Consider the following 14,152-nt stretch of genomic DNA (forward strand, 5'->3'; position numbering starts at 1 on the left):
TTTTATTATAAAAATTATTAAATATATAATTAATATTTGATTAAATTTATTGTGTTATTTTATTAGTATTTTTTCTATGTATGGTATTTATAAATTTAATTTTAAATAAAATATTATATATAATATATACATGGCATCATGACAGACTGTTGCCCAAATAATGGATAAGGGATAACGCTAAATATCTATAATAATTGAGTATGTTATCCATGCATGCACGTGGACAAGAAAATACCAAATATGATACACGTATTTTCTAGACCCTTTGTCCCCATGGGAAATGGATTCTTTTAAGAAAAATAATATCTCCTTTTTCTTTTCTTCTTTTCTCAATTTTTTGAGAGTAGAAAGCAAAGTTCCTCTCCCCCTCCTCAATCCTCTACGTTAATTGCCAATTACAAAGCCGAGAGTAAGAATTTGGGCCTATTTATTGAATGTTAGCTTTCACCGTAGATTAACCAATAAAAATATTTATAAAGTTTAGAGAGGAAGATCATATACAAAGAAAATAGTCTCATAATTCAATTTTTTTCTTAATTCTAGTTAATCCCGATGAGTTTTAAATAATTTAATAAGATTAATATTTCATTATTTATTCGACAATATCAATTTTTCAGCGATCGAACTATGTTTGAGATTTAATTTTGAAAATTATTAACGATGTTAATGAATTTGAACATAAATTATCAATAATATAATTCTCAAGGTACTAAAATATTAAAAAAAATCACAGGACTTCTTGGGTCATAAGATTAAACCATATAATCAATTTTATTACCATAAAAATTTAAATAGCTACTATAAACACACAATTATTATCTTTATTGGTATATTTATATAACTTTTTTAATTTTATTTTAATTATATTTTTATATATTTTTAACTGTATTTTAATATTTTATGATATATTTTTGAAATAAACATCTTTATGTCATCCAAACATGCTAGTTGCTATAAAAGACATATAATAATATCATTCAATTCATAAATACTAAATATAAAATAAAAACGATAAATCTACCTCAATTGGTTGGTTTCACAATAATATAAGTTAAATGATATTTTTTAAAATATTTTTTTAATAAAATTTTAAAAAAAATAAAAAACCATATAAATAAAAATGTTATAAAAAAAAAATCGTGCCCCTTAAAATTTTTTCTAAGAATTTCAGGCCATTTTATGGTGTATTATTGTCTCAAATTCTGAGAAATTAATTCACCACTAATGATTTCTTTTTCAGTTTTCATGGAAAGCTAATTTCACGTAATGTCCAGTCTCAAATTTAATTGCTAATTTCCTTCTCGAGGCTTCGAGTATGTATTTTAGATTTGTATGGTTATTCCTTTAATTCACCAATTTAAAGGTTCATTTATATATATATACATACGATTGAAAATTTTATTTACGGCTTATGGCTTATGAACAGAGGATATGACAAAAAAATTGAAGATAAGCGAAAATTAAAAGCGAATTCTTTTAATGAAAATGGTTCAGGGTTCGTGGTAGGCTTTTTTTATCCTAGATTTAATAATATAACTATTAAAAATTTTATATAATTGTATTTTTTATAAAAAAAATTGACTTATCACGTCATTTTTTACCGTAAAATTCTAAAAATTATTATCAATTTTTTTTAAAAAATAGATTAAAAGTATAAATATTTATTTTAAATTATAATACAATTAAATAAAAAAATAAAAATTTAGAATTTAAAAAAAATTAATTAGTAATTGCGCTTTTTTTAGGTCGAGGAAAGGGTTGCAGGAACAATTAGATTTTTGGGTAGGGAAAGGGTTAGTGGCAGGTGAAAGATGTGAAGATAAGATAAACGTCACCGTCCTTTTGGACAACGAGTATGGGGCAGGGTCAAAGAAGTAATTTTGTCACTGGAGCCCAATGATAAAGTGCATACGCCCCTGTCTAGCTAGGTGAAAGGTGAAAACATACATTGCAAAACAATGCTATTTTTAATAGCTGGAGTCTAGCGAATCAGGGACGCAAAAGTAATTACTCGTAACTCAAAATTGATTTTGAACATCTGTTCCTAAGAAGAAGGACTCTTATTGTAATAGTACTGATATGTGTCTATTCTTACTCTCTACAAAACACTCTTGACATTTTTTTTATCCATAAGGTCCCTCCTATTAGGGTTTGGTGGTGGGTCACCACCAATTAACCCCTTGTTTTTTTCTTTATTGACTTTTGATTTTGCATATATTAGTTAGTCTAGATTTGTAGTTTGTGTGCGTTTTTATTGGCTAACCTTATTGGGTATAAAATTTGCTTCTTTGTGGTTGTGATGGCCGTTAGTCATTTAACTATTTTGTGTTGATTGATTCTAGATCTCTTGTCAATTTAAATCCTATAGGACGCTATCAATAGGTGGCGGTTGGCAAAGAAAAAGGGAGAAAGATGGTTAGAAGGCAAGAAAAAAGGCGTTCAAGCACTATCATGGTTACTTATAGCATCATCTATACTTTAATCACCTAGGATAAAAGAATATACGTCTGCCGGTAAAAGTTCTTCATCATTAATGACAATGCTATATACTTCATTTGTCTACTGAGCTTCAGCGGCTTCAATGGATATCTCTCTTTTGCTATTGGTGATTAGATGGTGGTCATATATGTACAAAACTATCTTTTTTACAGGTCTAGTGGTTCAGACTCGAACTAGAGCAACGGCGGTTGCAGTGTCACCGATAAAGGGCTATGGCGTAATGAAGTTTACAACTCAGGGGTCTTTCTGCAATTTTTTTAAAATGTGTAGGCCTATGGGCCGATGTAATTTTGGGCTTTATGCTCAATTGTTCTAAGACACCTCTTATTGTCATCTACCCTTTAGGGGTAAGTATCTTCTGGGCCTCAGGCCCTTCTATTATTGGTGGTGGTTCTAGACTTGCTATAGTTTGGGCTATTGGCCTTTGGTAATGTAATTTAATTCCCTTTTATCCAAAAAAGATGTGTCTATTCTTTAGTTTTCTTTTCTTCTTTTTTCTCTCCAACAGAAAAGAAATTATATAAAGCAGTTTAAGAAGTAATCTTTTTGCTTTCTTGACTGAATTGTGATTTAATCTTCTTTTTTTAGTTAATTTCTTTTTGGATTTTAACTCTAATACTATAATATCTTTTCATTCATTTCTTTGATCGTAGTCTTAAAAATAAAATGTAAAACTATCATGAATGCACCTTCTATATATATTAAATCTTTTTATATTATATATATTAAATTTTTTATTTTAAAAAAGTCATATCACAAAATAATTGAATAAATTTTTAAATTTTATTTTTCGAATTAAATAAATACAATACAGATATCATACTCTCTTAAGTATTTCTAATATTTTTCTATTAACTGAAATTAAAAAGGTTAAAATTATTAATATTTTATAAGAATAATGTAAATGAATATTTTTATGATCTATATTCAAATATTATAAAAATATATTTTATTATAAAAATTAAATTCTTTAAAACAAAAATTATCAAAAATACTTTATTTTTTTGATTTAAAGTACTTTAATAAATTAAACTTTTATTATTCACCTCTACTTTTATATACTTTATATATTGTAAAAGCATTTTTATAGACAAAAATTCATGCAATCTGTATTTCTATTATGAGTTTTAAATCTATGTGTACTTCTCAAATTTTTTCATAATTTATTATAAAATGTGATAAAATCTCATCATTTTAATAAAATAAGTTATACAAATTAAATGATTTAATATCTCATATAATAATAAAAATATTTAAATAATTAATAATTTAATAATATAGTAATTTAGTAAAACTATAAAAGATAAGATGTTGACGTTGGAAAAAGAAAAGAGAGAGAGAAAAAGAAAAGAGATGAGTATAACAACATTTAAAAAACCGGAGTTGCATTATGACGGTGGGCTCCCCACTCGAGTAGAATAAAATCTAAAACCAAGCTGTCCCTGTTGGTATTATCTAAAACTTGGATTGGGATAGGAAACTGTCCTTTTTTTCTTTTTCTTGAAAACTATTTTTAAAAATAAAAAAGAAGATATTATCTGAAAAAGTACGTACTAGAATTCATAATCCAGCCTGAAATCATTCATGCATGCACGTAGACAGGAAAATAACATCCATACTTCTGCTGCCCATTTACCAGTCAACTTTTTCATTCAAAGTGCAAAGGAAATTTCCATTTCCTACTCAGTGGCTTATACAATAAATAAATTGGACAGAGAGACCCAAAAAAAAAAAAAAAAAAATTAATTAAAGAATTTTGATCATCCTTGATAGGGTACAAACTGACAGAGCAACAAATACACATGATCAAACCAAAATCCCATTTATTATTACCTATGAACTTCCATGGCTATAGACTTTTTAGAAGAGAGAGCATGGCAAGAACCGATCTACATTATATCCTATCAACTCTCGCAATATGGTAAAGGTTTTAATTAATTTACACCTTGCAAACACATGGATACCATCTCACTCCCCTAGCACCAAAAAAAATTTATCTTCACAGGAGGGGTTACAAAACTATATAGGAACCAGACAAGGAATCTACTGAAAAGGATGAGAAAAATACACAAGAGATTGAAGAGTATGGGGAGGAACTTACTTCTAGGAATAAGTCCGTCTCTATAGATCCCAACCATCCTTCCGCCGGTCGAATTCCGACTTCCGGCCGGCTAAACTTCCATACATTTCTGAGAATTTCTGGAGGCAACTACTTCTTATCTTGTAATGCGCTTGTGTATTTCTGCTGATTGCAGCACCTGAAAACTTTGATGTGTCTATTGCCCATGTTGGTCTGACATACTCGACAGTCTTAGATGAGCTCGCATTTGCATACAGGTAATTCAGCAGAACGTCCTCGCAATTGAAATTTTTGTCCACCATTTCCCTGCCTGCCTTAGCCTCCTCGCCCCAGTACCTCTCAAATGCCAATTTGCTGTCTATGAAAGCTGCTCCAGTAAGAATCATGTTATACCCTTTATGAGTCCGGGCATACTTTTCACCCCTATACTTCAGGGGGCTTCCACTAATGTATCTAGGATAAAACCCAACAATCCGGTCCGGATATTGGCGCCACACATTGAATCCCCGCTCAATATCATCACAAGTCATCATAATATCATCATCAAGCTCAAGAACAGCACGAGTCTTAATCAGAGAGTCCTTTTTGAACCGATTGTTTAGAGAATTCTTGTTTTCTACTCTGATTCTAATAGGCACAGCAGAATCCAGATCACTCAATTTGGGAGGTATCCCTTTGTTCCAAACCACAACGATCTCTTTCACGGAAGAACAACTCGAGTAATGCTTAACATACATTTTCAGATTCCAAAGGCGAGCATCGTATGTCATTGTCAATAGAGTAAATTGAGAGTGATAACCATTTAAAGGGTAAGGTTCTTCAGCACCATTGCCTCCATAGACATTTTTAACACTCGTACACATTAGTGCAACTCCAGCCAAAAATATCACTGCCAAAGCCAATTTTCCCGCCCATGTATTAGGTCTTATTTTTGCTCGGAGAGATGAAGCTGCTCTGTTCAAGCGGCCACAAAACCGTCTTACTTTTGAAGAAAACACATTTGGCCTTTCCCAAACCAAGAGAGTATCACTTCTCTTCCCTGAGTAATAAGCACACCAATTGAGGGGGACAATACATTTTACAGCTCCAAGCAGCACACCCAATACCATAATAATTGCTATCACTGCTGCAAGGGAAGCACAGCCAAGAATAAACCGACGGACAGAATCTCCTGAAGGTACACGATCCCCATCCATTATCCCAATCCACTCACCAGTACTTAACTGCTGTACATCAAGATGATGGTAACGAGCACCATTCCAGTCATTACGTCCCTTGCTAGGCTCTTCAAACCCCAAAGAGACTTCAACTTCGTTGTAGTTATCCTTGGTAAGAGTTTCCACTTTGAACACTCGCACTCTCCTTCCGTATGTTTCACCACAGTCCTGACCAATGCGATACAGGTTGCCATCATATACAAATGGTCTGCCCCCATTTCTAGCTCCCAGGCTTTTGTCAACATTATAAATTGGATTCTTCTTGTGCGGTTTCCAAGGACCAAGAGGTGAACTACTGTGCCAGATTTCCAGCTGTCCGTTTTTCTTAGTTCCAAAACTACTATGATCTGAACCAAAAAGCCAAAATTCTCCATCATGTTTGATGACAAAGGAATCAACAAGTGGCTTCTTTATAAGAATCTTTTCCAGCGTCCATTGCAATGGGAAATTAATTGCTCGATAAAGTCGAAGTTCTCCCTTCGCACTTCCCTCAGGCATCATGTAAATCTGCAAGAATAGTAATAAATCAGATAATAAAATCAAGAAGAATTCTAATATTCAGATTAAGACATCATGATATTTGAGTTTCCATGACATCAGTGTTAGGGTCGAAAGGCTCAACAAAGGTTGAAAATTGTCTGGCCCAAAAGTCAGCCAATCTCTAAAATTTCAGAGTGAATACTTCTATATTCACCATCCATGATACACCAATGATACAAGCAGGCCACATGATCAATTTCAGATGTGATAATGAATGCAAAAGAATGACAATCTTACTTCACCAAGATAGTCGAATACATAAGGATAAGAGAGATGCCAATCCTCGTCCAAGGCAATGCCCAATTGCTGCCATGTTGCTCCCTTATCAGTACTTTTTGCAACTCCAATATCTCCTTGCATGGTAATTGAATTCTTTGTTTCATAAAATATATAAATAATATCTCCCTGGACCAAGTTAAAACAAAATATCATTAGTAATTTCAAGACTTAACATAATTCTGATAATCAAAGGACTATTTCCAGAACAAACTAGGAAATCTTCAGGCTTATGCGCCACACAAAATGATGAGATGGGCATGCAAGATGAGAGAGGTGAAAGACGGAGTCCGAGTTATGCAAAAATCAAGGTAGCCACTGCACCCTTAAAACACCACATAATGCAACATGCTTACAAGTTGGTTCGTGCATTTCAAAGAATCAGAAGGCATCAACCTACAGAATGTCCACCAGAAAAGATCCCGGGTAGATTTTAAAATCAGTTATATTTATCTTCAAGTTTTCTTTTGATTGCTTCAGTTTGCGAAACAATCTGAATAGACTACCAAATCAATCTTCCTGAAAAGATCAAGTACCTATGAATCTAATTTAATGCTTTACCAAGCCAAACTTTCTTTACTGTCTCTCTACAGACACTTGGCAGTTTATAGCAATTAGTCTTCCAAAGACAGACCTTGCCATCCTTAAACAATCACTATGCCCTAAAGAATTTGGGAATGAACTAACATACAGCATCCAAATGCACCTGAAATAGTCGCTTTTCAACCAAAACATTCGAGGGGGATGCTTTACCAAGCGAAGACAACATGATATGCCAAAAGCATATAGAAAAAAGAAGTTCAGCTTCGATAAATTTTCTTCGGAGGAAACATTGCATTCAATTACAGATTATGGCAGATGTCCGAAAATCTCATCAATCAAGCAATAGAAAAAATTCACTACTAAAAGAAAAGATTAAAAGCATAATTTTTTCACTATGAAAAATTAATAAGAGATGAGAACAATGATGAATTAAACCACTTATCTGTCAAATGGTTTCTATACCAAAGTAACTATCCTATCAATTTCTGGCATATTTTAGTCGCATCAACTGATCCTACTAGCATTCCCCCAACCACAATGTCTTTTCTATTTCTCGTGCTTGCCTACAAATACTTGATCTTAGAGTTAGTGTTCTTGTTTGTCAATTGTATAGGTATCTTCATAGACAAATAACAACCTGTACTCAAACCCAAATCTAAGTGATGTCTTGAGCACCCAGGCGTTCATTCCAAGATTATTTGGAATATTTTTATAAACCAATAGAACGACAAATGGTTGGTCCTTTAAACATCTAATAAATAGCAGAAAAAGAGTCAAAGAATAACATTTCACTTTTTGTGAAATTGAGATTACTACAGAATAAGAATCAAGCAACCAAATAATTCATCACATCACATCCTTGTCCGCTTCCCAGATTCCCAAAGTGGAGGAAAGTTCCTTATAGAAAGGTACAAACTACAGGTTAATTCCTTTCTATTTAGTCTAGAAATGCCGTCTGAGCTGTTCTGGCATAGCTCTGCCGCCTAGCTTTTCTACAATACTAAAGGAGTCCTTTATCACGAAAAATAATTTAATCATATAAAACTGGCGTTCAAAGTTACAAGTTACAACTAGAGGAAGCAACAACTTGGAGTTCAATTCAGATCGCATAAAAGACCACGAAGTGCCAAAGAGAAAAGGAGATTGATTCTGATATTGGCATAGGAATTTAAAAATGTAACTAACTTGAGTCCCTTGGTTAGCCAGACTAGTATCCGGGTGAGCAAAAATAATAAGCCAAATGCGCTCTGGTGAAGGTTTTTACAGAGTCATGCCAATTTACCAGATACAATGACTTAAAACCTGAACAGAATTCTCAATGACAAATTAAACAAATAAAAAATTATTACCTGAATATAAAGAAAAGGATCAGCAACAAAATTACTGGGGAAGCCAGCATCTGAGACTGAAGCACAGGTGATAACTGGGTTAGCCACAGGCCAGGCTGCACTATCATCTTTCCACACATTCATCTGTCACCAATATCAACCTACCTCTCAAAATCACATACACAACATACAAGCATAACCAAAAGTCCCCACAAGTATCAAATTCCTCATAGGAACAAAATATATTGAAAACTTAGCAGCGTCGTAACTGAACAAAAATTTATATATAATATGAGAAAGAGAGAGAGGCTGCAAATTAAATAAAAGCAGAAACAGAGAAGCCAAAAGACCAGATGTTTTCTTTTTCTTAAAATTTTTTAAAAAAGAAAAGAAAAACTCGATGCTGAAAACAGCCACCAAAATTCAAAAAACTACCAAGAATTGGCCACTAAAACCTACTACACAGAAAGCAAAAATTATAATAAGAGAAAAAAACTAATTAAACTATTCACAGTTCTTCAAAAAAAAATTTACCACAAAACAATAAATAAATATATCAACCAAACAGAGAGAGACTTACAGTTTCAATTGGTTTCAAAGAGAAGGGAGAGTGACCATAGAAAACACCAATAGACCAAGAACCTTCATTATCTTGACGACACCCAACAGAGTTTAAACCCATAACAGCAGCATCACCTCCATTAAGAGGCTTATTAAACATAAGCCAGGCATAAAAAATACCAATTGAACCGTACAAAACAAAACAACATAAAAAGAATACAAAGCCCGAGGAAAGTAATCTATAATGGAACAAATGATTTTGGTATTCCCATCTCCACCTGCACCAACACTTCATGCTCGTCTTTTCACAACAAGAACTCCCATTTGTTGTACCATCTGTACTACTGCTACTGCAGCTGCTGCTACCATTAACACCTCCCGAAACCCCCATTAGATAAAGCTACACCCTGTTTAAAAATGTCCAAAAACTAAAAAATAAAATTAAAAAAAAAAAGATAAAGGTTTCTTTTTAATGTACAATTCTAGATTTTAATTCGTACCCATTTCTTGAAAACCAAAAATGTAACTGGGTTTTGATTTCTAGCCACCAAAAGAAGAGTTCTTTACTTTCTTTTAGTTTTGTGCCGGGCTTTTCTGTTTTTCTTTTTTTAAGGTTCTTGACCACTTTTCATAAGTGTTTCTCACACTAGAAAAAAAGAAAACAGAGAGAGAAAAAAAAAAGGTGGAGGTGGTGGTGGAGTGGTAGCCGTAAGAGAAAGAAGAAGTTTAAGGAGTTGTTCCTTTTAGTATCAAAAACAGCGTTACCTGGTAATATATATACAGAAAGAGAGAGAGCGAGAGATGTGTAAGTTATAGATATTGTCACACGTGATGTGATGTGTTTTTGTATACATGGGTACTATTATAGAAATTTTAAGTGAAGTCTTTAACAGCTTTCGAGTTATGGGGTGTGAAGCCCACTCGCGATAATTACACGACAAGTGCAGGATTATTTGATGGTGTCTCACACGTGGAGGATGCCGAGGGAGAGTAAACGAAAGGGTTGTAGAGAGAGCGCGTGGACGGGTATGGGGCTTTATTTTGAAACTTTCTGTGGAGTAAGGGGTTGTTTGGTTGGGATAATCTGATAACTGGAAGTTTTTATTTTGGGGTGGGGAAAGAATAGAGAAGGGCATAAGAAGAAGAATATGACAGACTTAACAAATGCAAGGATTTTCTTGGGAAAAGAAGAGGAAACATAAATGATATGTGTAATTTACTTGCCTTAAAGTACAGAATCTGACCTAATTTTCTGGCCTCAGATGGGTACTAATGCCAGGATTTGAATATCCACATGGTTGGTTCATAATGCTAATCTTTTACCAATCATTTATTGCAAATCCTATATATTCCTTTTGTAGAAATATCAGATATTGAATTATCTGGCTTTTCAATTCTTTTTAAACCTATTTTGAAATAAATATAAAATTTAATTTTGCTAAAAGTTTATATTTTCTAAAAGAAATAGTGACTAACTAAAAAGAAAAATTGAAAATCAAAGACCGAACACTCCATATCAATAGAAAGAAAAGGTTTGATGTGAACTCCAGGAGGTAACTTTAAACAGTGATTTTGATTATTACTGACCCAAAAAATGTAATTATTTGTAAGAGAAATTTCTAGTCAGGTTCTAAGTTTTGATTGTATCCCAAGAAAATGAAGAATTCAAACTTTACGTACCTTCTGAAGGAAACATGAAATATGGAAGTTCTTGAAACTCGGTTTCTTTATTATTATTTTGGAAACATTTGGACCGGCTACTTTTCTTATCAAATGTTTTTCCAAAATTATCATCATGATCACATATTATTGAGTTCTTTTCCAAATTATCTAAATATGTAATTCCATAAATAGGTTCGGTCATCACTCGAGATTGGGCTAGAATTGCATAACCGTGACGCAATTATATATAACAATTGTTACCTTATCCTTGACTTTCCCCTCTTCCTGACACAAAGTTTTCTTCCTTATCCTTCCTAATCATTTTATTACGAAACTATGATGCCTTTTGAGTAAAAAGGGAAAATGGGAAAATATATATATACATTTTAATTTATTTATTTTTTCAAATTTTTTGGATGATTATAAGAGTTCGAAACTAATTATTTTCTTAATTACAAATGAGAAGATTCAGATTTAAAGTTCTAATTCACGTTAAGATATATACTTATTACTAGATTAAATCTGTAAATACGAACTAATAATTTTGAAGAAAAAGACTAATTATTTTTTTAGCAATTCTTTTTACTCCACACAGTGCTATATTGAGAATATTTAATTTAGAAATATAAATTTAATATTTATTGATAAAAATTATATATTGATGTATTAAATTAATTCTTATAATAATTATATAAATATATTATATTCAGTTCGAGTATTATTAGGTATTAGTAATTAGTGAATAAAAAAATCAAGACTAATATCTCTTTACTATTAATATAGTTATAAATTATGAAAACATCAATCGATTGGCATATTTTTATTTATTTTTAGAGATATTATTTTTTTAGTTAAATATGAATAATTAATTAACCATCATGAGAACATGAAATACATTTAGTTATTGGTTATTTCATTTAAAAAAAATTTCAGAATAACTAACATATTTAGTAATACAAATATAACATTTTATTAATTTTGAAATAAAATTTGAAAAAATGCTTTTCTTTCTTTACTAAAATGAATCAAGATAAAATTCCAAAAATGGAAGTATTAAGATTAAGTAAGGCACAACACTCACACTCGCTATGATTATTTTATGTATGAGTTTATAGATTTATATTCAATTATTTATCAATTATAAAAAAGCTAATTATATATTATAACTAACAATCTAAATTTTAATAATTAAGAATACTAGAAGTTATTTTATTAATATTATAATGTAAATTAATATTTAAAAAACATAAAGATTACATAGTTAAATTACTTTGATAAAAATTAGTTTTTCAAATTTAATATTTGAACTATAAATTTAAGATAAATCAAATTTTTTACTATTTGTCTAAAACAACAAAATTATCAAAATCATAATAAGCCAAAATTCCAAAGAAGTCTAACATTTTTTTGTCTCATTTTCATAGTTGCTTTTTAATTTATATATAGATTAATTTTTTTAATTATTTCTCAGTTAATGTATAAGTATTTATTATTTTATATTAAAATATTTTACTAATTTATATTTATCAGGAGAATGATAGTTTATTATACTATGTCAATTAATAACAATTATTTTTAATAATTAACTTGAAATCTATATTTTAATACTAAAGATTGAATTAACAATTCAAGAGCAAATAGAAAATGATAAAAAAGTTCTGAATTCATATTTAAATATAAAATTATATTAAAATTTTTAAAATAATATTTTATTATCTGTAAAAAATTTATTTAATATATTTTAAATTTTTAAAGTATATAAGTCGGAGAGAATGAAAGGAAAAAAAAAAACACAAGAACAGGAAATGCTGCAACGGAATTTGAAATTTGAGGGGCTATTTATTTTTAGAAAACTTTATCAGTATTTTTAAAAGAACTTTTAAATAAAAACAAAAAGCAGAATTTTGTATTTACTTTTCTTTTTAAATAAATATAAAAAAAGATACTTTTTCAAAATTATACCTCTATTTTTAAAAACATTAATAATAAATTTAACATATTTTTATATTTTTTATAAAAGGTTACTTGCTTTTAAATAAAAATAAAAATATTTATTTTATTTATTTAAAACAAATTTTATATTTAAAATATTATATAAATAAAAAGCAAAATTATTTTTATTTTTAAAAGTTTAAAAAATAAAGATGGAAAAGATTCTACACAAATAAACAGGACACGAGTGTTGGTACATGAATGCAATAATATTAAAAGTTAAAAAATATTATCTATAAAAAGAAATAAAATTTAATATCACACGGAATAATTTTAAATAATTTTTGTTATAGTGATGGGAATTTTTACTAATATAAGAAATTTAAATCTAAAATTGAGATATATATTACATCACGTGATTAAAAAAGATAAGACAGATTGGTGAGTAGTATCATGAATTTGTATTTGAGTTTGACGAAGTGATTTTCTTGCATAGTCAGGGATGGAAAATTCGAAGCGGCGGTTTCTTTTTTAATTTTAATTTTATTTGTTCACTAACACAATGGGATTCATTTCCCACATGCAAGACAATCAATTCACTCCAATAAAGGCGGCTTCTTGAACATTCTATTGTTATGGCCATGCCTATAGAACCCCAAATTGGAGTTTTGCTTTTATTTATTTATTTATTTTATCTTTAAAAATATATTTAATATTATTATTAATATATTATATAGTGGTGGGGACAAATAGGGATTTAGAGGGTCAAAATCAAATTAATATTAAGCATAAGATGATGGAAAATACAATACTTGCTTTTTAGCCCAATTGACTTCTGTTGGTGTTGTATTTTCTTGTGTTTGTGTCTATGTTGGTGAAAGAGATAGGGATGAGAGATCAGACAAATAGATAAAGATTTTTAGGAATGTTAACATTCTTCTTCTTGTTGTTTAAGGGGGTAAGTTTCTTTAATTTTAATTTTAATGTTAACACTAATAATAATTTTGATATTATTTTAATTTTAATAATTTATCAATATAAATAATTAAAAATTATAAATAAATTTATTGACAAATTGAATTAACAGAATATATAAATTAACAATTTATTATTTATAATTAAAAAAATCATGACCATAGATAATTCAATATTACTCTAACAAAATCCTAATTTAATTGAATGTATATCTTCTTGTTTCACACTGAAATGTATATATATAAAAGATAGTGGAGTGAGTGGAAATCCAAACTCCAACCACTCCAAAAATAGGAAGCTGAGTTTCTCAAGCACCAAAAGATGATTGTTGCTCCTCAAAATTAAAAACTAAAAGAAGAAAAAAGAATATTCTAGTACCAATTATTGTAGAAATGCAAAACCACAAATAACATCAATTCCTTTTGCTTTTGTTGCATCCAATTGTCCAACATGTTCCAAGATAAACAAAACCCTAAAAGAAAAAGGATAATTAATTACATAAGAATATTACTTTTCTACACCTTTATTTTTATTTTAGT

At 30.0% G+C, this 14,152-nt stretch overlaps 1 protein-coding gene across 3 annotated transcripts; it reads right to left on the bottom strand.

Annotated features, from left to right (window-relative positions):
- Window positions 1-4,226: 4,226 nt before the first annotated feature.
- LOC8281294 (glucosamine inositolphosphorylceramide transferase 1) lies at window positions 4,227-9,830 on the bottom strand. Of its 3 annotated transcripts, none has more exons than XM_015727659.3 (5): window positions 9,545-9,830; window positions 9,064-9,472; window positions 8,505-8,627; window positions 6,574-6,741; window positions 4,227-6,303 (listed from the first exon to the last, which is right to left on the bottom strand). In XM_015727659.3, exons 2-5 carry the CDS (start codon window positions 9,433-9,435, stop codon window positions 4,621-4,623), a joined length of 2,346 nt encoding a protein of 781 aa, XP_015583145.1. In that variant the 5' UTR covers window positions 9,436-9,472; window positions 9,545-9,830; the 3' UTR covers window positions 4,227-4,620. The 3 variants fall into 3 exon arrangements, with proteins under 3 accessions (XP_015583145.1, XP_015583146.1, XP_002532924.2); XM_015727660.3 differs by having other exon boundaries at window positions 9,064-9,451; window positions 9,545-9,829; XM_002532878.4 differs by having other exon boundaries at window positions 9,064-9,830.
- Window positions 9,831-14,152: the final 4,322 nt, after the last annotated feature.

This window comes from Ricinus communis, chromosome 6 (assembly GCF_019578655.1).
Source record: "Ricinus communis isolate WT05 ecotype wild-type chromosome 6, ASM1957865v1, whole genome shotgun sequence".
NCBI lineage: Eukaryota > Viridiplantae > Streptophyta > Magnoliopsida > Malpighiales > Euphorbiaceae > Ricinus > Ricinus communis.